Genomic DNA, 25,115 nt, shown 5'->3' with positions numbered 1-25,115 from the left:
GTGTGTACATTTTGGATTTTGCCTAGCTCAACATCCCCTTAACATGTCCTGAAAGTTTCAGCTTAATGCCCTGGACCATTCCTGAGATATTACAGATGCACCCTTTTGATAGCCTGCTTGTATAGAGTGTGGCTCTATTTAGTTCAGCATCCTTCCAAACATCCCCTCAAAGTTTCAACTTTATAACCTTAGCCTCAGTATTAGTAGTCGTAGCAATAATAGTAATAGTATCAGAAGTAGCAGTATGACACTGTTCTCTCTGAAAGTTTCACCTTAATATCAGGAGTAGGTATTCGTGTCAATCGTAGTAATAGTAGCAATAGTAGCAACATAAACATAGTGCCTCTTGGTTAATCTAACGTTCCCCTGAACATTTTCTTGACAATTGGTCAACTACACAAGCTAAGGCTATTAGGTTGAAACTTTCAAAGATTGTTTTGATGGATATTGAACTAAATCAGAACGAACTTGAGCGTGTAGATTGTCAAAAGGACACAACAGCAATATTTCAAAACGGCTTACATTATTAAATTGAAATTATGAGGGCATGATATATCAGATTTGGAACTAACCAGAAGGCGCTGTGTGTATACTATTAATACTACTACAATAATAGGCAACGCAATAGTGCTACCTAAGTAAAGAGCAATTTGGGCATAGTTTTTTTTCACCAAGGCGCTTCGTAAAGAAGGAGATGTCATGTAGAAATTTTGAAAGGAGCTCATTTGATTGGAAATTGAAAGTTCTAGTGTCATATTAAGAGTCAAAAGTGATGGGAGGGCAACCAGCCCCCCTCCCACGCTTATCTATTGAAATCAAGCTTGAGTTGTGACTCGGTGCAACAGCAAGCTAAGTGGGTAAGGTGGGAGGGAGAAGGGTATAAGTAGGTCGTCAAATGAGCCAACATACTTTTTGTCCCTTATTGGTTTAAACTTAGAGTCACAAATCCTGGGACCAGGGGAGCCTCATGGAAAACAAAAACATGATTGGGGGCAGAGATGCCATAAAAATGGGCAGAACAAGGGTAAAAACTTTCTCTGGTTGGCTCAAGAACAATATCCTCAACTCCTCGGTTCAGACTGACCCCGATTTACAAGAAATAAAGGGCAAAAGAAATATTAGTTCTTCCAAAAACGGGTCAAAGAAGAGTCAAAAGTTTTTTCTCCGAATGTCTTGAAACGTACACCCATAAGTGTCAGTGCAAAGAGACTCCAAAAGAAGCTCATGAGGGTTTCCCAATGGAAACCTTTGATTTAATCATGTAGACACCATAATCACTTTTGAGTTTTGTCTCGGAAATAAGATTTTTCGACTGCATATTACAAAAAAAAATCCAAGGCTTTAAACTCAATGCCAATCTACTGCACAACTATATGGTGGAGTCAGCTACAACTTTTCGTTCTTTACTATATTGGAGTGAAGAAAACTTCGAAGTATTTTTCCTGTGTATGACCATGCCAAAAAAGCTTATTTTTTCATTTTTTTTTTATAGTAAATTAAGTATAAGAATCTTAGTTGAATCCTAACAGGGGATGTATACTGTGAAATGCATCATGGCTTGGATGGAACGATTTGTTTTTGCATGGCACATTTCGGTTACTTTAAGTGTTTGCTTCGTTTAACGCGTTACTTTGAAACAACAATTTAGCGAATAACTTTGGCTTTATTGATATACCACTTCAAATTACTAGCCTATATGAAGCACTTATAAAACTTTGTATCAAAATTTGAATTTTAATTTTCCAAAAATGAACCTCTTTTTCATTTATTGTTCTGGCAGTTAATTAAGCGAGTTTTTTACGAATAGGATATACCGTGTCCAGTAATATTTGTATTATTTTCTGTTTCCATTATCTTTTGTGCTTCTAAAAACTGTTTTTTCTTGCGATTTATGGATGAAAAACAAATAAATCAAAAGTATAGGATTTCCTTTTTGCAGAATGGGATTTTAAGTATGGATAGCTCAACCTCCGTTTAATTTTCTGCATATCGTTTTTTTTCTCTGCTTCTGTTGCTGCCTAAAAAATTTATTAGGGCTAATTGATTAGGATAATTTCGGAGACCACACTGCCTTTCCATGACGATAAATAAAAGTTGACCGTCTACTGATGACGGTCACTGCACATGTGACCGAAATATCTAGTATTTTTGTAAATTTCTATCACTGTTATCATCACCACTGTCTATTAAAAGGATTTTATCCCTATTTGAACTTTTATTTATGGCTAATTGATTGTTCTGATTTATAAGTTAATTATGAAATAACTAATTCAAATGTAAGGGTTTAAGTGTTGTTTCATATCATAATCCTTGCCCTTTGTAGATTTTATTGGTTTTATTTTATAATTCTTTTTACCATCTGGGAAATGATATTTTATTATGATAATCCAGCGCTGCAAGAAGTTTCAACAGTCAGCACAAACTGAAATTACGGATCGTGCGTCAAAAAATCATACCGTATTTGCAACAATGACCCAGAGAATTTCGAAGGAATATGAAAACATGGGCTTTCGCGTGAAACGACATATTTAAACTTCAATCTTTCTGTGAAGCTGAAATGCAACCCATCCCAACTAACAAAATAACATTTGAAAAATCTTTACACGAAGAAAATATCCAAGATGTATTTTATCTAGCTAAACTTTTGAAGATAACATTTTTTTTTTTATTAAAATAAGTATTTCTGTACGCAAGGAGCCAGCTACATTGATACATTGTTACATTGATAAAACCCTTGACCGAAAGGACGACCTTTTGAATTAATCTAGTCTATGAGCCAATTTGCAAACTGGTTTCATGTGACAAAATTAACCTAAAACTCAAAAGGAAAAAGACAAAATTCGATTCGTGAACAGAGAGATATAATTATATCAGTGGGAAATTTCAAAAAGGCGTAATTCTTTTAAAACGTAAAGGTGGCTTGTTGGTTTTTGCATATTTGTGGCATTCTTCCATTGCAGGAAAACTAGCTAAATTTCAACTTGTCTATATCCTACAAAATTAACCTACATCTTGAAATATAGTAAATAATTAATCAGACTAACGACGCTTTTTGACTACTAAGGTCCCCGCTTTGGCCCTACAGTGTGTTGCTGCATCTATATTTCACGAATCTCAACTTGAAACCATGTAGTTATCAACCTTTAACGTTTAAGGGCTAGGCACACGTAGCTGATTTCGGGAACCGATTTCAGCAAGGGTATAATAATAATCATAATAATAATAATAATTTATTATAAGCCAAAAAACAGGCCATACAGATTCAGGAACCGATTTCAGCAAGGGTATATTCCACGTCGAGTGATTATAAGTAATGATGCTAAGAGGCGGGGCTTAGTGACATTTTTCGGCGATTAATCATCAATAATTACGATTTATTTACGATAATCATTAAATACGATTATTTACATGCCTAAAGCTCTAAACCCCAGTACATTTCTTGTCTAGAACGTAATTAATGATGATAATCATCGAAAAACGTCACTAAGCCCCGCCTCTTACCATAATTAATTAGAATCACACGACGTGGAATACATCCTTGCTGAATTCGGTTCCCGAAATCAGCTACGTGAGCCTAGCCCTTTAATAATGACAAATAAAATGTCTTACTGCACATGTAGGACAGCGAAACTTGACAGTTCAAGTGCATTTCTCAAACTTCGCCATCGGGCTATTTTCTTTCTTTTTTTGCTCGGCAGACTGTAAGTACAAATTCACACATAAGTAGTTTGACAGCAGGATGGGTCATGATTATTGTGAGAGTAAAGCAGCAATATTGCTCACGGATTGTCCACCTAATTATTTGGAATAAACCAGTACCGAAACTTTAGAATGCGTCGAGGTAAAAATGTGGATATGAATCATGTGGAGGATCTTCACTTTGCAATTATTCATGTTGAAGAGCTCCATGAAGGGAGTTTTAATGTTTTTTTTTCTCGTGCCTCGTTTTTGTCGTAGAAAAAGTATAATCAAAATGACGAAGAGTTTCTCAAGAGCACAGCTTGACGGCGAAAGAAACACTTGAGGCTCCCAAGCCATAGTTTGCTGACCGCTGAAGTAGGACACCTAGATCTGTTATATGATATTTATGCACCCCTACGAGCTTTTAAGGGTGGAACTAGCCTCTAGGGCTCTCTGATGTTTGTACGCACGAATTCTTCCCTTTCCAAAAAAAAATTTGACAAAATACTTTATTTTAAGCTTTATAGTCTTACTGAAGTTAATCTACGCTTAAAAAATAGATTGTGCAATCGTTTTCTAAATAGCCTATTCATACAGCAGTAAATAATAAAGCTAACAGCTGAATTAATTAGCGCTAGCATGTCAAATAATTCCCCAAACGCTTTATGGCACCCTACAAAATAATCATACCCATGCAATGCTCCCAATAGAGAAACAATTCCTTGGGGAAATTCAGTTATCAAAAAAATCATGTTTATCCCGACCAACAAGCGAGTTCTAAAGTCTCTTGGTTGTTTTAATCTGCAACTTTCTGCTGGAATTAATAAACAGCGATAAATGGAAATTTCTGTGTTCCGTTCTAAAGTTGCAATTGGTTGTGATTGCAAAATAGCTGTTTCTGGTATCTTATGAACTTCAAATGACCGTTTGACACGAAGATGGTTGCTTTGTCCTTCCACCAGATGACGAACTAGCCAAATAGTGATGAATGTAAGGATGGCACATGGAATCAGCTTGATCAAGATTCCGTAGGTTAAGAAGTTCACCTAAAATATTAAATAAATATGTCAGACATGGTACGTTGTTGCGTGAAAACTTGCCCAACGGCAGGATATTGTGTCATATTTATTACACCTACTATATGAATAGACTAACCAAATGAAGTAACAATTTATCTGGATCTTATGTGTGAAAAAATAATATTAAATATCAATAAAAAACGGCACTTTTCTAGGAATTAATTAGTTTATCGGGATTTTCAATTTTGTGATATGTTTACTATTTCTAATTTCCAAGGGGTAATTTCGAAGATAAACTAAGTTCACCAAAGAGAAGCTTGATGTAGTTTTGTCTAGCCTATTCCGACATGCCAGAAAACTATTTTTGAATGTTCTTGTTTTTTTTTGCCCAACAGATGGCTTTAGTGGTTTTAGTCCATTGCAAATCAATAACCGAGATAGAAAATACATCTCAATTGAAGCTAATAAAAACTCTGGCTTTTTTTTATCTAGGAAAACCCCCCTGGAAAACTCCCCTTGTAAAACTCCTCCTGGAAAACTACCGGTGGAAAACTCGCCTCTGCTAGCCTTACCCCTCGACAACTTTTATTGAGTGCAACTGAAACATCTAAAAACAGATGTTTTGAGTAAAAAGCAGAAATTCACAACAATAGCTTTCTCTCAACTCAAAATTGCAGCTCCTTGTTGATTGTTCTTTGGGTACGATCATATTGCGGACAAACTGCGAACGCCTCGGACAAATTAAGATTCGTCCCCTCCCTGGGATAATTGTCTGCCATTATTCTGAGATTAAAATCTGTTGCTGCTTAAAAGACGTATCCGGCTCTCTAAACTGTATGGGAATGGGCAAACATTGAAGTCTAAATAAATTTAGCGAAAGTTCCCTTTCTTGCATGAATTTGTCCCAGGCAAAATAAACAATTCTATAATGTAGGTAAAATGATGGCAATACAGACAAAGATGGCAAAACGATGGCAAAACAATGGCAATACATCGTTAGCCTCTCAGAGTCAACGCGTTACAGCTGACTATATAGGGCCAAGTATGCTCTGAGTATTATTTTTTCCTAGGCATTACACATGGCAGCCGTTATGGAAATATTTCACTGACTGGACTGTTTTTTGCCGTTGAAGTATTAATTATTATTTGGGAAACACATTATAATGGATTTTTTTCAATGTTTAATTTCAAAACAGCAAAATATTTATTCAATTCTATCTCCGAAAACAGAATTGAGGTAACTGGCCTCGCATGGCTACGGTGTTAATACACTTGGTGGCGACTGCTTTGCTTTAATGAGTTTGTTGTATGTGCGAAATTGCACAATTCTTCAACAGTGACAAGTTATTTTTTTTCAGCACGCAAACCTTGGTGGGAAAATTGACAAACAATGAAAGATTTACGCTAGGTTTTCAAAGGCATATTATATTCAAGTATTACAATTTATTCCAAGTGATTCGAAATTCTATATATTTACAAAACTATTACAAAACTATTTCTATATATTACAAATATATTTACAAAACTATTCCCATAACAAGTTATCTCGCAACACATTATCACTGAAGATTTTTATCAGTTTTCAATATCAAGATATTAGTGTAACGTTTACGTTATCCCCAGCAAAGACATTTAATTATCTACGCTCTACGCCCGTTTAAGTTTGACACAGAAAGGTAAACGTTTGTCTTCCCAAGGAAACTTTTCTGCTTGGACAGCTGTTCCCTTCAACTTTTGCGTCGTCCTGATAGTCCCTCTTCCACTAAAAAAAGACTGGCAGTGGATGACTTTTTAGTCTGCGTCCCCGTTGGTTGGCTTTGGATGTGTTCGCATCACCGTTTCTTAATTATCGTGCGAATCACCGTTTCTTAATTATCGTGTGAATCTCATGTTGTTGGAAGCATGATCAGTGAAGATCTACATTGATTATTCTGTCAACTAGTAGGACGTTAAAGTTTCTTCAGATGCTTAGTATCCATTAAAGCAATTTTAGATGCTCTGGATCAGAATCATTAAAGGTGAACTAAGAGCTAAATTTTGCGCTGTCTATGCCTACTGTCAGATTTGGTGATACTCCCAGGGTACTTGACATCTCCAATCCCAGACCATTCCTAGGGTTGGTAGCGCTCTGGCCAATATGACCCCGCTGCCCCCCCCCCACAAAAAAAGTAAACTATTAAATAACCAAAGTAGTCACAATAAATAAATTTCTTACCCTCCCCCCAGCCTTGGTGCTCAGGGTAGCTTTTTCCAGGTCCCTTTAAACGGTGCTGTTATAAAAATTAACATAATTATGAGTAATAAAGATCAAGTTAATAAAACAAATAACACATTCAAATAACTAAATCAGTCAAAATATAATAATAATTAACGGTAATTATCGTTACCACAACTTATTCATCAATTCAGCATTCATATTTGTTTTGTTTATTTTTTTTAATATCAAAATATCCGTTTTATGTTTCTTCCTTACATTTTTTTTTGCTCTTTTTTGAAACTAAAGTTGAAAATAGTATACATTTCACTCGGTGACCCGCTGGCCATAGGTTGCTGAACTCAGCCCTTTGGACTGAATTGGCCACCTTCAGAAAGTCAATGACAGTAATGAGAGTCATAAGATTTCTTTTATAAAATTCATTGGAACCTAATTTGTCAACAAGGGCAAACCAGGCTGGGCGAGACGCTTTTTGCTTACAAAATTTTGTAGCAATATCGATTCTGGGCAAAATGAGCTCACTTGAGTTTTGAAAAAGACTGCAAAGAGAGTCTTTTTAATTTTTAAGTAATTGGTAGATTGTTCTTTTAATTAGAGAGCCCCTTTACAGATAACACTCTGCTCTTGGTGTTAGTCTTCCCATTACACGTTCTTTTGCCATTTTGTTCTAGGCACTGACCTGCAAAAGGGCTTATCAGAAAGTTAGTTTTCATATAATCTTATTGTACCCTACAGTCCTTATTTCTTTTTTTCATTGAAAAACTAGCCTAAAGCACTATTTGATTTGAACTAGCCTAAAGGTCTATTTGATTTGAACTAGCCTAAAGCTCTAATTGTATGAAGGAATTCTGAATAGTATATCAAGAATCTGTGGAAATTTTGTTAAAATTAATAACTCAGCCTGTTACAACTGTTAGTAGTGGCTAGAGGCGTCACCAGCTAAAACTTAGCGGGATGGGGTAAAGGATCTTACCGGCTGGCTGGTCATTTTCATCGACTGATTTGCGCGATAATTTGCTATTAAAATTCCTTAATTTTTCGTTTTGTTTTTACCGATGAGATTGATCTTCTTTCATTGATTTTACGTCATTTATTTCCATCAGCCATTTGCCTAATAAATAAAAATGTCAGTAAAATATTGGAATTTTCACACCACTATTTTACCGACTCAAATTTATTTTCGGACTTGCTGAGAACACTGGGGGATGTGTCTCCCTTACCCCTATACATGACACCCCTGGTAACAAGCTACTGTTTGTATCATTGCAGCGACACCTGTAACCTAGTAAAGAGCGAACCACGGCCCATAATAACCAAAAGTTTTATAGAAAGCGTTGTCATAGAAACTTCAAAAAGGGCTCATTCGATTGGTAATTGAAAGGGCCAGTGCCCTTTTGAATATTCGGAAGTGATTGGAGGGCATCTAACCCTCTCATGCTCACCATTTCCCCGAAAACATCCAATCAAAATTTTGAGATAACAATTTTCTTCAGTGTAGTTGAATTAGGTCTTTGAGGATGAGACCCCCCCCCAGCCCTCAGGGCAAGGGTTGTAAGTTATACCCTCTGGGCATATAAGTTTTTTTATTAAAAGCGCTGTCGTACAAACTTCAAAAGGGATTGGAGAGTAACTAATGTTCCTCTCTCGCCCACCATTTACCCAAACACATCCAATCAAAATTTTGAGATAGCCATTTTGTTTGACGTAGAAGAAAGTTCTGGAAATTAGGTCTTTGAGGATGACAACCCCTTCACAGCCCTCAGGGCAAGGGCTGTAATTTATGCCCTGGGGGCATATAAGGTGTTTATAGAAAGTGTTGTCGTAGAAACTAAAAAGGGGCTCATTCGATTGGAAATTGAAAGGGCTAGTGCCCTTTTTAATAGTCGAAAATGATTGAAAGGCTTGAGATTTTTACCATAGGCAGTACAATCGCGCTGCCTAAGTACAGAACGACGTTGGCACAATGTATTATTTATTTTTGGGGACTAGACCAGGGCAGTTTGTATCAAAGGAGTTGTCGCAGAAGCTTCAAAAAGGGTTCATTAGAGTGGAATTGGAGTAGCTAGTGCCCTTTTTAATAGTCGAAAGTGATTGGCAGGCAACTAACACCCCTTCCACGCCCACCATTTCCCCAAACACATCGAATCAAAATTTTGAGATAGGCATTTGGTTCAGCGTAGTTAATTTCCAGATAGAAATTATGTTTTTGAGGAGAATACTCCCCCATAGCACTCGGGGCATGGGTTGTTAGTTATACCCTAGGGGAATATAAGATTTTTACAGAAAGTGTTGTCGTAGAAACTTTAAAAAAGACTCTTTCGATTGGAAATTCAAAGGGCTAGTGCCCTTTTTAATAGTCGAAAATGATTGGAGGGCAACTAACCCCCCTCTCACGACCACATTTTCTCCAAACACATCCAATCAAAATTTTGAGATAGCCATTTTGTTTAACGTAGAAGAAAGTTCAGGAAATTAGGTCTTCGAGGATGATAACCCCTTCATAGCCCTCAGGACAAGTGCTGTAAGTTATGACCTGGGGCATATTAGGTGTTTGTAGAAAGTGTTGTCGTAGAAACTAAAAAGGGGCTCATTTGATTGGAAATTCAAAAGGCTAGTGCCCTTTTTAATAGTCGAAAATGATTGGAAGGCTTGAGATTTTTATCATATGCAGTGCAATCGCGCTACCTAAGTACAGAACGATGTTGGCACAATGCATTATTTATTTTTTGGGGTTAGACCAGGGCAGTTTGTATCGAAGGAGTTGTCGTAGAAACTTCAAAAAGGGCTCATTCGATTGGAATTGGAGTGGCTAGTGCCCTTTTTAATAGTCGAAAGTGATTGGCAGGCAACTAACACCCCTTCCACGCCCACCATTTCCCCAAACACATCGAATCAAAATTTTGAGATAGGCATTTGGTTCAGCGTAGTTAATTTCCAGATAGAAATTATGTTTTTGCGGAGGATACTCCCCAACAGCACTCAGGGCATGGGTTGTAAGTTATACCCTAGGGGAATATAAGATTTTTACAGAAAGTGTTGTCGTAGAAACTTCAAAAAAGGCTCATTCGATTGGAAATGGAAACGGCTAGTGCCCTTTTTAATAGTCGAAAATGATTGGAAGGCAACTAACCCCCCTCTCAGGCCCACCTTTTCTTCAAACACATCCAATCAAAATTTTGAGATAGCCATTTTGTTCAACGTAGTTGAAAGTTCTGAAAATTAGGTCTTTGAGGATGACAACCCCCCACAGCCCTCAGGGCAAGTGTTATAAGTTATACGCATGGGGCATATAAGGTTTTCATAGAATTCGTTGTCGTAGAAACTTCAAAAGGGGCTCATTTGATTGGAAATTGAAATGGTTAGTGCCCTTTCAATAGTCGAAAGTGATTGTAAGGCAACTAACATTCCTTCCACTCCCACAATTTATCCAAACACATCCAATAAAAATTTTGAGATAGCCCTTTCGTTCAACGTAGTTGAAAGTTCTGGAAATTAGGTCTTTGAGGATGATAACCCCCTCAGATTCCTCAGGGAAAGGGTTATAAGTTATAACCTGGGGGTATCTGGGGGTTCGATTGGAAATTAAAAGAGCTAGTGCCCTTTTTAATAGTCAAAAGTGTACGGAGGGCAACTAACCCCCCTCTCACGCCCACCTTTCCCCTAAACACATACAATCAAAATTTTAGGATAGCCATTTTTTTCAACACAGTTGAAAGTTTTGGAGATTAGGTCTTTAAGGATGACACCAATCACCACAACCCTCAGGGCAAGGGCTTTAAGTTTAATGCCTGGGGGCATATAAGATTTTTATAGAAAACGTCGTACAAACTTCAAAAAGGGCTCAGTCTATTGGAAACTGAAATGGCTAGTGTTAATAGTCGAAAGTAATTGGAGGGCAACTAACCCCCCGCTTACGCCCACCATTTTCACAAACACATACGATAAAAATTTTAAGATAGCCATTTTTTTCAACGCAGTTGAAAGTTCTGGAAATTGTGTCTTTGAGGATGACAAACGCCCCAAATCCCTCAGGGCAGGGGTTGTAAGTTATGCCCTGGGGGCATATAAGGTTTTTAAACAAAGTCTTTTTGTAGAGACTTCAAAAAGGGCTCATTCGATTGGAAACTGAAAGGGCTAGTGCGCTTTTTAATAGTCAAAAGTGATTGGAGGACAACTAGCCTCCATCTCAAGCTCACCATTTCCCCAAATACGTGCAATCAAAATTTTGAGATAGTTATTTTGTTCAACGTAGATGAAAATTCTGGAATTAGGTCTTTCAGGATGATACTCCCCGCAGAGCCCACAGGGTTAAGGTTGTAAGCTATACCCTGGGGGCATATAAGGTTTTTGTAAGATTATAAGAGTTTATAAGATTTTTTATAGGGGGCATATAAGGTTTTTATAGAAAACGTTGTCGTAGAAACTTCAAAAAGGGTCATTCAATTGGAAATTGAAAGGACTAGTGCCCTATTTAATGGGCCAGTCAAAACTGATTGGAGGGCAATTAACCTCCCTCTCACGCCCACCATTTCCCCAAACACATCCAATCAAAATTTTGAGAAAGTCATTTTTTCAACTTAGTTGAAAGTTTAGGATATTATGTCTTCGAGGATGATCAAACCCCCCTCCCCCTCCACACACACACACACCCCTCAGAGCAAGGGTTGTAAGTTATGCCCTGGGGGCATATAAGTTTTTTATAGAGCGTTCTAATAGAAACTTCGAAGGGCTAGTGCCCTTTCTTTTAAATGTTTTCACTTATAACCTTAAGAAAACGAAAATTAATTAAGATTTTAAGGTTTAAATATCAGCATATGCATATGAAACTGACAATACACATTTTTTTCAGTAAACTCATTTGAATAATTTTCAGTAAAGTACAAATTATTTTCTAGATTTTAGAAAGCCTAGGGCTTAGAACCCTACTCAGATTAATTTCAGCTCGTTTTGAGGTTGACTTGTTTTAATTCCTGTTTTTTTTGGGTTTCATTTATTTAATGATACTGATTTGTGGTAGTTGTATGCTTGGTAGATTATTTGATTCTATTTTTTTTCATTTTCTGTTTAATAGAGTTCTTTACTTTTTTTTGAAAAGCCTATTTTTTGAAAAATGTTTTTTGATTAATTTATAGTAAAGATCGATGTGGGTACAATGTATTAATATTATAATTGATTTTTTTTTTGTTTAGACCAGGGCCCTTCGTATCGAAGGAGTTGTCATAGGAACTTCGAAAAGAGCTCATTTGATTAAAAAAGAAAGGGCTATTGCCCTTTTTAACAGTCGAAAGTGATTGGAGGGCAATTAGTCACCCTCCCATGCCCACCCACCCAATTTGCCAATTTGGTTTAAAAACAGATTTTGCCTTAAGATTAAATCAAAATACACTGTGTTAATGCTAATTCCCAATAAGGCATCTCAGCAGTATCCCAAGAACGACTGAGGGTATTATGTTCAAACTTTCGGGGCTACTTTTGCTCTTAAAATTTAACCAAATCAAAATAGCTTAAGTGTATTCAAGCTATCAAAGAAATTAAACAGATTTTTCTTACGAATGGTATGAAGTCTTCTATGTCAGGTCAACTAGACGAGGTATGAAAGTAAATTAAACACTACTATTTGTGTCCATATTTTTAAAAGGGTGTATGTTGTTAAAAATTGCAGAAAATTTTCCTCCAGCATACAAATAGCAGGCCAAACTATAAAGTCTTAAAAAACGAAAAGATTTAAAGTATTATTATCTTTTTCCCTGAAAAGACTAAGTCAATATAAAACGAACACAAATAAATTAAAAAACTTTTTCCACAAAATGAGTTTTTCAAAAAAAAGTAAAGAACTCCATTAAACCAAAAATGAGCAAAAATAAAATCAAATAATCTACCAAGCGTGAAACTACCACAAATCAGCATCAATAAATAAATGAAACCCAAAACGAACTGAAATTACAATAAATACTAAAAAAAATACAAATGAAAGTGCATTGTCAGTTTAATATACATATAGTTTACTGATATTTAGTAATCAAGATGTTAATATTATTTGATTTACTAAAGTTATGAAAATAAAACATTTATATTTTTTCAGTAGAGTGTAAATTATGTTCTGGCCTTGGGAAGGCATAAGGGTTTTGAGCCCTACTCATGTTAATTTCACTTCTCTTTGATTTTGACTCGTTTATTTATTGTAATTTCTGTTCGTTTTGGGTTTCAATTATTTATCGATGCTGATTTGTGGTAGTTTCACGCTTGGTAGAATTTTTGATTTTATTTTTGCTCATTTTTGGTTTAATGGGGTTCTTTACTTTTCTTTGAAAAACTTTTCTTTTTTTTAATTAATTAAGTAACAAAAGAGATTATGCCACAGAAAATTTTGTTTTCTGCCTTTTCGATCAATGAAACATCAATTTTGGCGAAAGAGGGTCAACAGGCCAGAATACGAATTTTAAGAGAGCCAGTCTGTTATTCATAGTCTAAAACCTGAAAAGAAGGTTTTGCATTTCCTATCTTAACAAACCAAAGCAAGGATAGATCTTCGGCCATTTTTACCACACAATAGTTAAATATTTGTGTATAGGCCACCTGATCTCAAGGTCGTATTCAAGGGAAGGGGTTTAGGAAGTTTGAACACCCCCTCCCCCAACAATGACCAATGAGGGTCAAATACCGGGGAATAAAAACTCTAATGTAGCTATTTGATTTCTCGTGGTCTAAAATTGGAAAAAAGAGGTGTTGGGATCCTCATTTCCCAAACGGCTCTAAAGTCCCGTGTAAATGGTGCAGTGAGTTCCGTAATTGTTCGTAACTCGTTAGCGGATAGTGAAATAAAGGCTACAGTGATTACTAAGGTTTTTTGTAAACCGTTAGCAGATGATGGGCATTTTAAGTAACAACAGGAATCGTATCAGAGCAAGGTGTATATATTCTGTTGAAAGTTTAAGGTAAATAGGAGGTAAAACCTTAGTTTGATATCGTACCTTAGCAAAAAGTAATATTACCTTGCTTAGTTTCATTGCCTAAATGAAACAAAGATCTTTTTGTAACCTTTGTTGTGTATGTTTAAATGAAGTAAAACGAACAAAAATTAATTTAAAAAAGGTTTTTCTAACGGAAGCAAAATTAGAATGCAAGATGCTCTGAGCCGGATGAAAAACATCTTAGATCAACAATAGATAACGGAAGGTTAAGTAATTGATGTCACCGAAAGATTTTACGAAATAATTGAATTTCGATACTTTAATCAGTACTTTTCGAAAATGAAACCTCGGGAATTTCAATTTGTTGGTATCAAAAACGAAAATCAACTGAAATGTAAAGAATGAAAGGTTTTTGAATGAGTCGTTGAAAGGATATAGAAAACTCATTTGACAAGATTTAAACTATATATTTAACTATATGAAAAGATCATATATATATATATATATATATATATATATATATATATATATATATATATATATATATATATATATATATATATATATATATATATATATATATATATATATATATATATATATATATATATATATATATATATATATATATATATATATATATATATATATATATATATATATATATATATATATATATTTATATATATATATATATATATATATATATATATATATATATATATATATATATATATATATATATATATATATATAAATCTTGCTTTAAAATCAACAATGGTTGATTCATTTTTAAGGGAAGAAGGGGAAAGTTTAAAAAGTGTTTTGGGGATAAGGTTTTTTTTTTTATTGTTTTGCTTTTCGAAGGATATGGTGCTCCACCCACAATATTCTTACGAGCACCCATTCTTTTTTTAGCGTAACAATTCTTAACAGTGTAAGATATTTGAAAATGTTTGAAGTGATAATAGCATATATATAAAAAACAAACAAAGAATACGTTCACGTTTTATAGAGCAAGAGCATAATTTAAAAGAAATGTTTTTATCCAGTAAAAATAAGCATCCTAAAGTTTGTTCACTTGGCCGCAGTAATGCAAAAAATGCAAAGTAAAATTTTCAGAGAACCAAAAAGTGATACCTCAGTAATTTATATGTAAGGTAATAAATTTATTGGTATAGTCTGTATGCTTGTTAGTGTCTTATGTCGTTCTCAATATTTTTGAAATAAACTACACAAATTTATTTTTGTGTAGTAAATTTTATGCAATAAATTTATTGGTATAGTCTGTATGCTTGTTAGTGTCTTATGTCGTTCTCAATATTTTTGAAATAAACTACACAAATTTATTTTCTCCGAACCTTAAAGCCCTATCCTTTCGGTCTATCGAAAGCCTTATCGTCGGGTTGGCTATCGTTTGTTCAAGTCCAAGAGCCCAACCAATTCAGAGAACCAAACAGTGATACCTCAGTAATTTATATGTAAGGTAATAAATTTATTGGTATAGTCTGTATGCTTGTTAGTGTCTTATGTCGTTCTCAATATTTTTGAAATAAACTACACAAATTTATTTTTGTCTAGTAAATTTTTGTGTAATAAATTTATTGGTATAGTCTGTATGCTTGTTAGTGTCTTATGTCGTTCTCAATATTTTTGAAATAAACTACACAAATTTATTTTCTCCGAACCTTAAAGCCCTATCCTTTCGGTCTATCGAAAGCCTTATCGTCGGGTTAGCTATCGTTTGTTCAAGTCCAAGAGCCCATCCAATTCAGAGAACCAAAAAGTGATACCTCAGTAATTTATATGTAAGGTAATAAATTTATTGGTATAGTCTGTATGCTTGTTAGTGTCTTATGTCGTTCTCAATATTTTTGAAATAAACTACACAAATTTATTTTCTCCGAACCTTAAAGCCCTATCCTTTCGGTCTATCGAAAGCCTTATCGTCGGGTTGGCTATCGTTTGTTCAAGTCCAAGAGCCCAAAATCAATATGCCAGGATTTTTTTAAAGCTTCCTTTTATGACACTGCATAGATTGCATTTAGTTACAGAATATTAAACAGCAGAAAGAGGTTTATAGGCACAACAATTCTCATGAAAATTCTATTTTTTTTTTTACCTTTTGAAGTAAGCCGTTTTCTAAGGTTGCTAGATGTGTAGAACCCACATGGTATAGTACAAATAGATGCGTTTTTTCTTCTGTCAAAAAATAAACTTTCTTTTCCTCAACGCCGTTAGAAAGAACAGCAGGAAGACACAGAATAATTGACAGAACAAAACAGAAAATTATTACTTTATTGCTTCTAGACTTTGTTAGTCGTCTACTTTTCATTGGATTTTTTAATACTGTATAACGCCATATGGCGAGAGATAAAGTCAACACTATTGACACTGTGTGAAAATACTGTGCATGAATATTGTGATAGACGGTATAACGTGACCAATTAAGGGTATGTCTATCTTCCAGTGGTCTGGAAGCCATTACATAGTCATATATCCACATTGGCACAAACTCAGCCATTACAAAGAGGTCAACGACTGCCAAAGCACATAGCATGCGGTTAAAAGAGGACAAAAACTCTTTTCTTCTTAAAATAATAACTGAAAAGGAGTTAATGAAGATACCGACAAAACACACAACTATACTGAAAACCATGTGGACGCTTGTGTAGGATAGTTGAATATCCTTTCCAGTTGTTGTACACCATGTTCCTGATCCAGTTTCTTCACTTTCGTATGCACTTCTGTTCAGCCATGAGCAATTTATAAAAAAGAATACATTTGGATGACTAGGTACAAGCGTTGTATCAAGACAGTGATTCATTCGTAGTTCTTCGAAAGAGTCTGGCATCTTCCAATCTATGCCCACTTCCCTGAAAATTTAAGACAATTATTATTGCTACAGCTACTACTGACAACTCATTGTGGCAATAAGGTGCCTTAGGCAAATGCAGCTGTGCACACTCCCACTTGTCCCGCTCTGTTCTTAGCTTCACTTCTCACTCCTTCCCATGAAGCTCCAGCTAATTTTTGCAACGAACTCCAAGTAAGGAGCAACTAGGGCCAATAACAGCCGAAACTCTAATAAAAGAAATTTTTAGAACATTAAGTTTAATGTTACACATCAAAAGCAACAAGCTTTTGAAAAGTTGACTGAATTTTGGAAAATGGAAGAAACACCCAGGAAAATTCAAGTGATAGTAGTGAAAGTTACACCAATATATTCAGCGTATTGGAAAACTCTACTGCAGGGGTTTCACACTCCTATCTACAAAAATATGGAATTTTGTTGTTTTTTTTCCCAGAAAAAAAAATAATCACGGGTGTGTGTTTATTTTTTTTCCAGAGGTGAACGTATCTAACCGATGGCCCCAGAAGACTGGGAGAAGGATCATTTCGATGGAAATTAAAACCTTTAGTGCCCTTTTTTAAGTGACCAAAAGTGATTGGGTCGGTTAAGATGTGACCTTTCACAAAGTAACAGAAATATTTTGAAAACCCGGGTGCTTATACCGTCTATTGATTTTAGTAAGTACCCGTCCCGTTTCCAGATGATACCATTGTGAAACTCTCGAAATCTAGGTCTAGCAAACGATATTTAACTGCTTTATAATCATTTTAAATAGATTTAACAGTTTCGACATTCTAAATAACAATTACAAAAGTTTCCTTGAAATCCCCATTACATATGGACCAGGCTTGTTAGTTTAGCGCTTTCTTTGATAATTAGATATATTTAATAATTGTCAGAAAGAAGAAACTTTCTCTAGGCCAACATGGTAGTAGAGGCCATTTGGAATGGTGGCACGAGATCAAAGTCAGAAACTAACAGAAAAAGAAAGATATAAAACAATCGAGATAAACATGTAGCTGACAAAAAAGAAAGATCACTAATTGAAAAACAAGGACTCTGTCAAATTGAATGTAAAGAATAGAATCAAAAAGAATATAATAACAACTAGGAGTATTGAAGTAAACCCACTCGGGAGCTGCAAGTAGTTGTTCATTATTTACAACTAAGAAAAAGCCGAAGACCTTTCGTGTGTGTGTCATATATACATAATGGCTGCCCCCTATCTCTTAAAATATTGCTGTCCACACACTGCTAGTGGTAATGAAAAAAGAAAAAGAAGCCAGGAAAAAAGAGGCCTACCAGTGCTACCTATGCAAAAAAAGTGAGTCCCTTGTTTAAGTTTCATAAATTGTTGGCTTACTAGCAGAGGTAGCAGTTTACTGCAACATCGTCGAGAGATGTTTAATAGCTTATTTTAAAGCTGTCGATCATATCTATGTGGTCCTTTTAAATTCATGTCAATGACTCCATCATAAAGTGCCGTATGCTCCAAAAATGGCATTTTTTGGTAGATATGAATTTAAAAGACCATTTGTGACCCTCCCCCCTACCTCCAGAAACAATGGATTCCAGATAAGAAGACTAAACTTGTTTTTCCAGATAAGAAGACTAAACATGTCCAAGCGAATAATGAGGCTTTGAGTGGTAATTTTTAGTTGGAAAGAGTTGCCATTTGAACCTGATTCATGAAAGGTAAACTCTATTTTGGTTAATCTTAATAGTAAAAGTTTATTGCAAAAACAAATTTGTGGAAATTTCGAAGAAAGCTTGAAACCCTCAAGAATGGATCAGATCGAAACGAAAAGAAAACTATTGGGATCACGGGAATGAAAACCCTATGTGGGAGAATTACAGTCCTCCACCTCGAACAACAAGGAAAATTGTTTTTTTTTCGCATGGAAAGCACTGATGTGTCTTCTTTTATTCTTTTGTTTTTTCTCCTACCAGGAAATTGGTCGTAGAATGGGGGAGGATACCTCATTTCAAAGAAAATCAAGATATCAAGATATAAATTGTATTTTTAAGTAAAAAAAGAAGTAGTGCCACAGCTAAGTTGTGTTTTCTGCAATTTTTTGTGCTACAAAATATCAATTTTCCCAAAGAGGGTCAAAATGATAGGGAATAAATTTCAATAGACCCAATTGATTTTTCATGGTCGAAATCTCTAAGCAGGTGTTTCAAGGCCCTTTCTGTCTTGAAAAATGGTTCTAAAGTATGATTTGAATGCGGTAATGAGCTCTGTGTTTATTTGTAAGTTGTCAGCTTCTAGCGGTATGACTGCTGCTGTGATTACCAAGGTTTTGGATAAGTCATCAGCATATGATAATCTTTTCAAGTAAAATTACTAACAAATTTTAATACACTTTGGTTCCTTCGCGATATGTAAATTTTGTTACTGAAAATCTCACGTGTTTTCAGCTGAAGGAAATTTAGAAGACCATTAACTTGGCAGCTTTTTTCGAGTTGTCCTCTTGGCATATTTTATACTAATGAAAGTTTGTGTCTGTGTAAAACATCTTTTACACAATTCATGACGTCATTGCAATACTATTATATGTCCTTTTTGCTCTTTAATTGGATATAAATAATAAGATAAGGTTTATTTAAAAAAGCCTGCGGGTCATAACAGCACAAAATAAAACTGCAAACCAAGTTCGAAGACCAAAATACAATTTTTTGATCTTCTTGCCTTCTGAAACTCCAACAATCGGGGAGGCAGTCTTGGCTACTTTAGCCTTGAAAATTGATGAACTCTCTCGAAAAATTGACGGCTTTTTAAAGAATGCGACGCACTGGGGCCCTGCTTGACCAGCTAGAATTGATTCCAACCTAACATTTAACCCTGTCGCTCCTACGTTTGCCGTTGTACTAAAGAACTGTCCTGCAAACCTGACCACACCTAATGCTCGTAAGGACTGGGTCGATAAACTTTGCCTTGAGGCCTCAGGTGAAATAACTGAACTTAAAAAATCGGCTTCGGAATCCAAAATCGTTGTTAAGTCAAAGCGCGCAACGAACAAAATTGCCGAGGAATGCTAAGAACAGTACCTCAGTTATCTCGGTGAGTGTGAGATCCCCACTACTTATAGGGGTCCTGAAAGGTGTACCGACCAAATTCGATGAAAATCCAGTCAAATCTCTTGTACCAAACTGCGTGGAAGCTTCACAGTGCTGAAAGTCCCGAGTGTTCAAGGTATACTGTGAGTCAAAATAAAACCTGGATCAGTTCTTGAACGTCTCTGTGAAAGTTGGCTACGAAAAGCTTTCTGCACAAGCATTCGTATATATTCCAAAGCGTTGTTTCTCGTGTCATAAAACTGGGCATCTGGCCTCACAGTGCTCCAATCGAGCCCTCTGCTCTTGCTGTGGGTCATGTGATCACACCTCTAAAAGTGCCTCTCTGTGTTCGGAAAAAACTGTTCTGTCTAGAATGTAAAGTTGCCAGCCATACTTGTTACAGTGTAAAGTGTCCTAATAACAACAGTCAAATGGCAAAGCCCACGGTATGATATGGATCTGTCTACTACTATGCAAGCTGTACTTTCGTGGAATATTAATTGTGGACTTGTAGTCAAACTTCCTGTGATAAAAGGTTTGCTTTAAAACTGTGACGTATTGTGCTTGTAAGAATATTTTATGACGAGGCCTTCTGAAGCGATGCTTGTTAGGACCTCGTGCCGCTCAAGTATTTTTGATTCATGGGATTTTTTTTCTTGCTGTCCGTGTAGAAGAGTTTGTTATTGTACGTCTATCTCCCGACAGATTACCGCAATTTGACTGATCGGAATTTTTATTTACTTCTGCGTGTGAGAAACTAGGGTCTTGCCTTTCAAAGATTCACCAGGTAGAAAAGTGTTGTGTTATTATAGGAGATTTTAACTGTAATTTAACAGACGCCTCGTTATTGCTTACTCCTATTTTGTCTGTTATTTTCAGTGATTGGCTCAGGATCTTGCCGAAGGATCTCGATTATACTTGCGCACACCATTTAAGTCACATGTTGAACCTTGACCATTTAGTTTCTTCTACAAATCTCAAACTTCCAACTGTCAGACCACCTTCCAACACCTACATCTAATTCTTGTCCTTCTGCTCAGTCTATTCCCACCCCACAAACACATCAGCCTCACGCCCAATTTTAAAGGGATTGGAAAAGCATCCAAGGTGATCTGTTCGGAACAGTTACTAATTCTGTCCTTCATGAAATTCTTGTTCCGTTCCAGCTGCTCACGAGAAATCTGCCAGCTGATGCAAACGAAATATGGGTGTTGCTAGATATCTATCTTGCACAAATTTGCCATACCCTCCGATTCGCAGTAAAAGCCGCTATACCTCTTAAACATATACGTCACGGTGTCACGACGCATTGTTCCAGTAGTCCGAGCCTAGTTGAAGCTTAGAGAAAATCCAAATTTTGGAATCATTTGTCGCTTTCCACCAAAAGAAAGTTTGCACGAGAACTATCTATGCACATAAACCAGATAGTTGAAGAGACGTCCCATCAAGATTCTCTGTCCCAACCTTTCTTCTGGAGAGATGTATCAAGAGATCCTCTTAGCACCCGCCTATCTGCTGAAGTTATTCCTGATTCCGAGTGGAATTCATGCTTTTCTGTTGAATTCTCCCTGACAAATGTCACCCTACAGTCCGAATATGAAGATAAGCTTGATAAATTTCTGTCTAGTTGTCTCACCGACAATTTTGATGTTTCGGTTGATTCTGTACTGCGATTAATCGAACGCCTAAAATATAAGAAATCTTCTGACATCGATAAAGTAAGCACTCTTCACATTCTGCATGGAAGCGAGCTGCTGGTAAACCATATTGCTCTTTGGATGCAGATGATTGCTACCCAAGGAGTTTTACCTTCTTCTTTCTCGATTGGAGATCTCACTCCAATTCCGATAAAACAGGTAAACTTGCCACCCAGTGCTGGTCTTTCCTGCCCTATAACGGTGGCTATTACCTTCTGTAAGCTTTTCGAACTCCTGTTCATTGACCGTCTGAACGCAAAATGCTATGTTCCACCTTACCAATTTGGATTCCAGCCACGTCTCAATTGTTCCCACGCTTTTTCGGTTGTTGCAAACGCATTCATCGATGCTGATGCATTAGGTGAAACTCTCGTGTTAGCCAGGCATGATGTTCGTAAGGCGTTCAATTCTCTCATTCACGCCGCTATGCTAGTCCATGAAGCAAAACGTGGAGTGAGCCCTTCATATATCATAGCCTTTCGAGACATGTATTCTTGTCTTAAAGCTCTCCTAATACTCTACCCATTATCTAAGGCTGACAGCTCTCAAGTCTACACACCAACCCCTGATATTTTTGGCAACGTCGAAAAAGGTGCCCGTCAACGTGTTGTTTCTTCGCCTTCACTCTTCAATAATGGAGTTCTTGATGTACAGTCAGCTGTTCCCACATCTCTCATCTTTGCCGGTCTTGATTATCTCTCGTATGTTATGCAGACGACAATATGAATTTGAGTCACAGTATCCAGCGCATTAGCGAGATTTTCGCAACGCTATAATTCGAGTATGCAGAACTAGGTCTTCAGTTCAATGCTGAAAACTTCAAAATTGTATTCTTCAACTGCAAGCAAGCGTGGCCTGTGGATTTTACTCTCGGAAATAGTAGGATCAAGCCGGTAGATCATATTACGTACCTCGGTCTTTCCATTGGTTCGTCAATAGTGCAAACGCAACAGCTGTTAATGGCTCACATTGAACGTAGAGATGGGTTAACATATGCTTCTTTTGTAACGAATAAGTTACGCTTCAACCGCCGTCTTCTTTCGAAACTTTTCAACTCTGTCGCTCTACCACATTATCTGTATCTATCGCCGTTTTGGAAAATGTTCACAAAATCTGACAAGTCAAAAATTCTTTCAGTCTTCTTCCTGTTCGGAAAATATCTTTTACGTTTCCCCCCTTGGACCCGCAACACTTATCTAGTTAAAAATTTCGGCATTGCTGACCCCATTATAGCTGTGGAAAAGCAAATCCGTGCTTATAATTCCTGTTTGACAAAGTTGAACCCTCCTTGGTAGTTGGTACTGGCCTAGTAGTTAAGATGTATTTGTTGTGTTTTTTTTTAAGTGCTTGTTTTCGCAATTTTAAACTTATTGATGATATAGTCTCTTTTCGTATGAGTTCAATTTAAGTGACGCTGGTTATTCTCAATCTTTGTGTCATTTTTTCTCTGATAATATATTGCGTATATTACTAGTGATTTAACTGTTCATTAATTACCCATTCTTTTAAGCATATTATTTTAAGTAAAGAAGTAAAAATTCCGTTATTGAAAAATTTTCTTGTGTCTGATATTTATGTATATCGAAGTAAATGAATCATTTATTGAAAGGGATCTGAATTCAAGACCAGCGGACGAAAGTGCCATTTAATTAATTGTTTTATCATTTCTTGTCATACTTAGACTAGTTAATATTATTATCTACCGTACACTTTCTATTCCCTGATTAACTCGGGATAATGTTGTTTTACAATTGCGGTTTGATTCAACGATGCTCATATTGCTTATGTTTGTTCAGTACTTGGGGGTTTAAAAACAAACCATGTCACTACCTGCAGGGCAGTGTATAATTGAGTTTTTCTTTCTAGTCTTTGTTATTTGTTCTATGGGCTGATTTAGATCTTAGCTCTAGCGTTCGTCACTAAGTTTACTATCACTGATAAGTTTTTGTGTATTTCCTCCTTTTTTTCGTTTATTGCTCCGTCTTTTCCTTTTTTTGGTACGATAGGTTTTCCAATAAATATATAATAATAATACTAATAGTAACAAAAATACTTGTATTATTTGTTATTCGGAAAGGGTATGTTTTACCTATGCTGTCCATGGGGATTCAGGTGAAGCTTTCATAGAATGTTGAGGCGAATCTTGAACTAAATCAAAACACATTATGCACACAAAGGTTGTCAAAAAGGCTCAACTCAGGAATGACTGAGGGCATAAAGTTGGAACGTTCAAGGAATGTTGAGGGGAGATAATAAATCGACCGAAAAGGAATAATCTACAACCTACTGCTACTACTACTACTCCTGCTACTACCACTACTACCATACTACTGCTACTATAACTACTGCTTCTCTAGCAACTGCTACTTATGCTGAAAATATTGAGAAGAAGATTTGAATAAATATTCAGGGGAAAGTCGAAGTAAATCAAAACGTACTTTGTGCATATATATTATCAAAAGGGCGTATCAACAGCATCTTAGGTGTGGCTTAGCGCATTAAGCTGAAACTTCCAGGGCATGATGAGGGGGATGTTCAACTGACCAGAAGGCAATACGTGCATACTACTACTGCTTCTAATACTACTGCTATAACTGTAAATGTTACTATTAATACAACACTACTACTCCTACTACTACTCCTACTACTACTACTACTACTATTATTAATACTACTACTATTACTGCTGCTGATGCTCCTGCTGCTGCTGCTGCTACTGCTGCTGCTATGATGCTAGTACTAGTAATACTAAGGGTATGAAGGTGAAAATTCAAGATAATATTGAGAGGAAAACTAAACTTAATCAAAACACACTATGTGTATGCAGGTTGACAAAAGGACATATTTTGGGAATGGTATAGGATACTAAGTTGGAATTTTCAGGGAATACTTAGGGTGACGATCAATTGACCAAGAGATAATATGTGTACGCTACCACTAATACTACTACCACTACTACTACTACTAATCCAGGTACTCCTTCTACTGCAGCTGCTACTAAAGCTAAAAGTATTAGGGTAAAAACTTCAGGAAATTTTGAGGATAAGCTGGCTAAATTAAACACACTATGTACATGCAGGCTATCAAAAGGGTGTAACGGTAATATTATACCAACGGCTTATAGTATGAAGTTGAAACTTCTAGGAGTTGATGATGGGATATTCAACTGACCGAAAGGTAATGTTTGCATACTATTACTGCTGCTAGTACTAAATAAGTAACTACTGATACCACTTTTAGTACTAGTACTAATCTTATTACTACTACTCCTCCTACTGCTACTACTGTGGCTGCTGCTACAACTAACATAAAATATTTAATGGTTTTGGAAGATAATGGTAACTCATTAATTCTTTTCAGAGTATCTGCGTTGTTCTTTAAATCCTTTAGCTTAAACTAAAATTTATGCATGTTCTCGATTTATAGAAGAATTTTAATATATCAAAATAAGAAGCAATTTTTTTCTTACCAAGTTTTTTTTTAATGAAAATATTATTGCGCCTTCCGTTGATGTTCGTGCCAGAGCCGCACTTAAGGGACCAAAGAGTCACATGCGGCTCTGGAGCTGCACTTTGCCAACCACTGGTTCAGGGTATTAAGTTGAAACTTTCATGACATGTTAAGAGGGATGTAGAGCTAACCAAAAAGCAGGGATGTTGACCACAACATGCTATGTGG

General features: G+C 36.0%; 1 protein-coding gene across 1 annotated transcript in view; it reads right to left on the bottom strand.

Annotated features, from left to right (window-relative positions):
• Positions 1 to 4,202: 4,202 nt before the first annotated feature.
• LOC148946885 (G protein-coupled receptor dmsr-1-like) overlaps positions 4,203 to 25,115 on the bottom strand; it is a 35,361-nt gene continuing 14,448 nt past the window's right edge. The window contains exons 2-3 of the mRNA XM_089097180.1: positions 15,949 to 16,702; positions 4,203 to 4,727 (exon numbers count right to left, since the gene is read on the bottom strand). Of these exons, the coding sequence (XP_088953306.1) occupies positions 4,203 to 4,727; positions 15,949 to 16,680 (1,257 nt within the window). The 5' untranslated portion in view covers positions 16,681 to 16,702. The remainder of the gene's footprint in view (positions 4,728 to 15,948; positions 16,703 to 25,115) is intronic.

Source organism: Artemia sp. Qi Xiang Cuo, chromosome 11 (assembly GCF_049724085.1).
Source record: "Artemia sp. Qi Xiang Cuo chromosome 11, ASM4972408v1, whole genome shotgun sequence".
Lineage (NCBI taxonomy): Eukaryota > Metazoa > Arthropoda > Branchiopoda > Anostraca > Artemiidae > Artemia > Artemia sp. Qi Xiang Cuo.
Note: the sequence above shows the minus strand (reverse complement) of the source record. Positions and strands in the feature narration are given on the sequence as shown.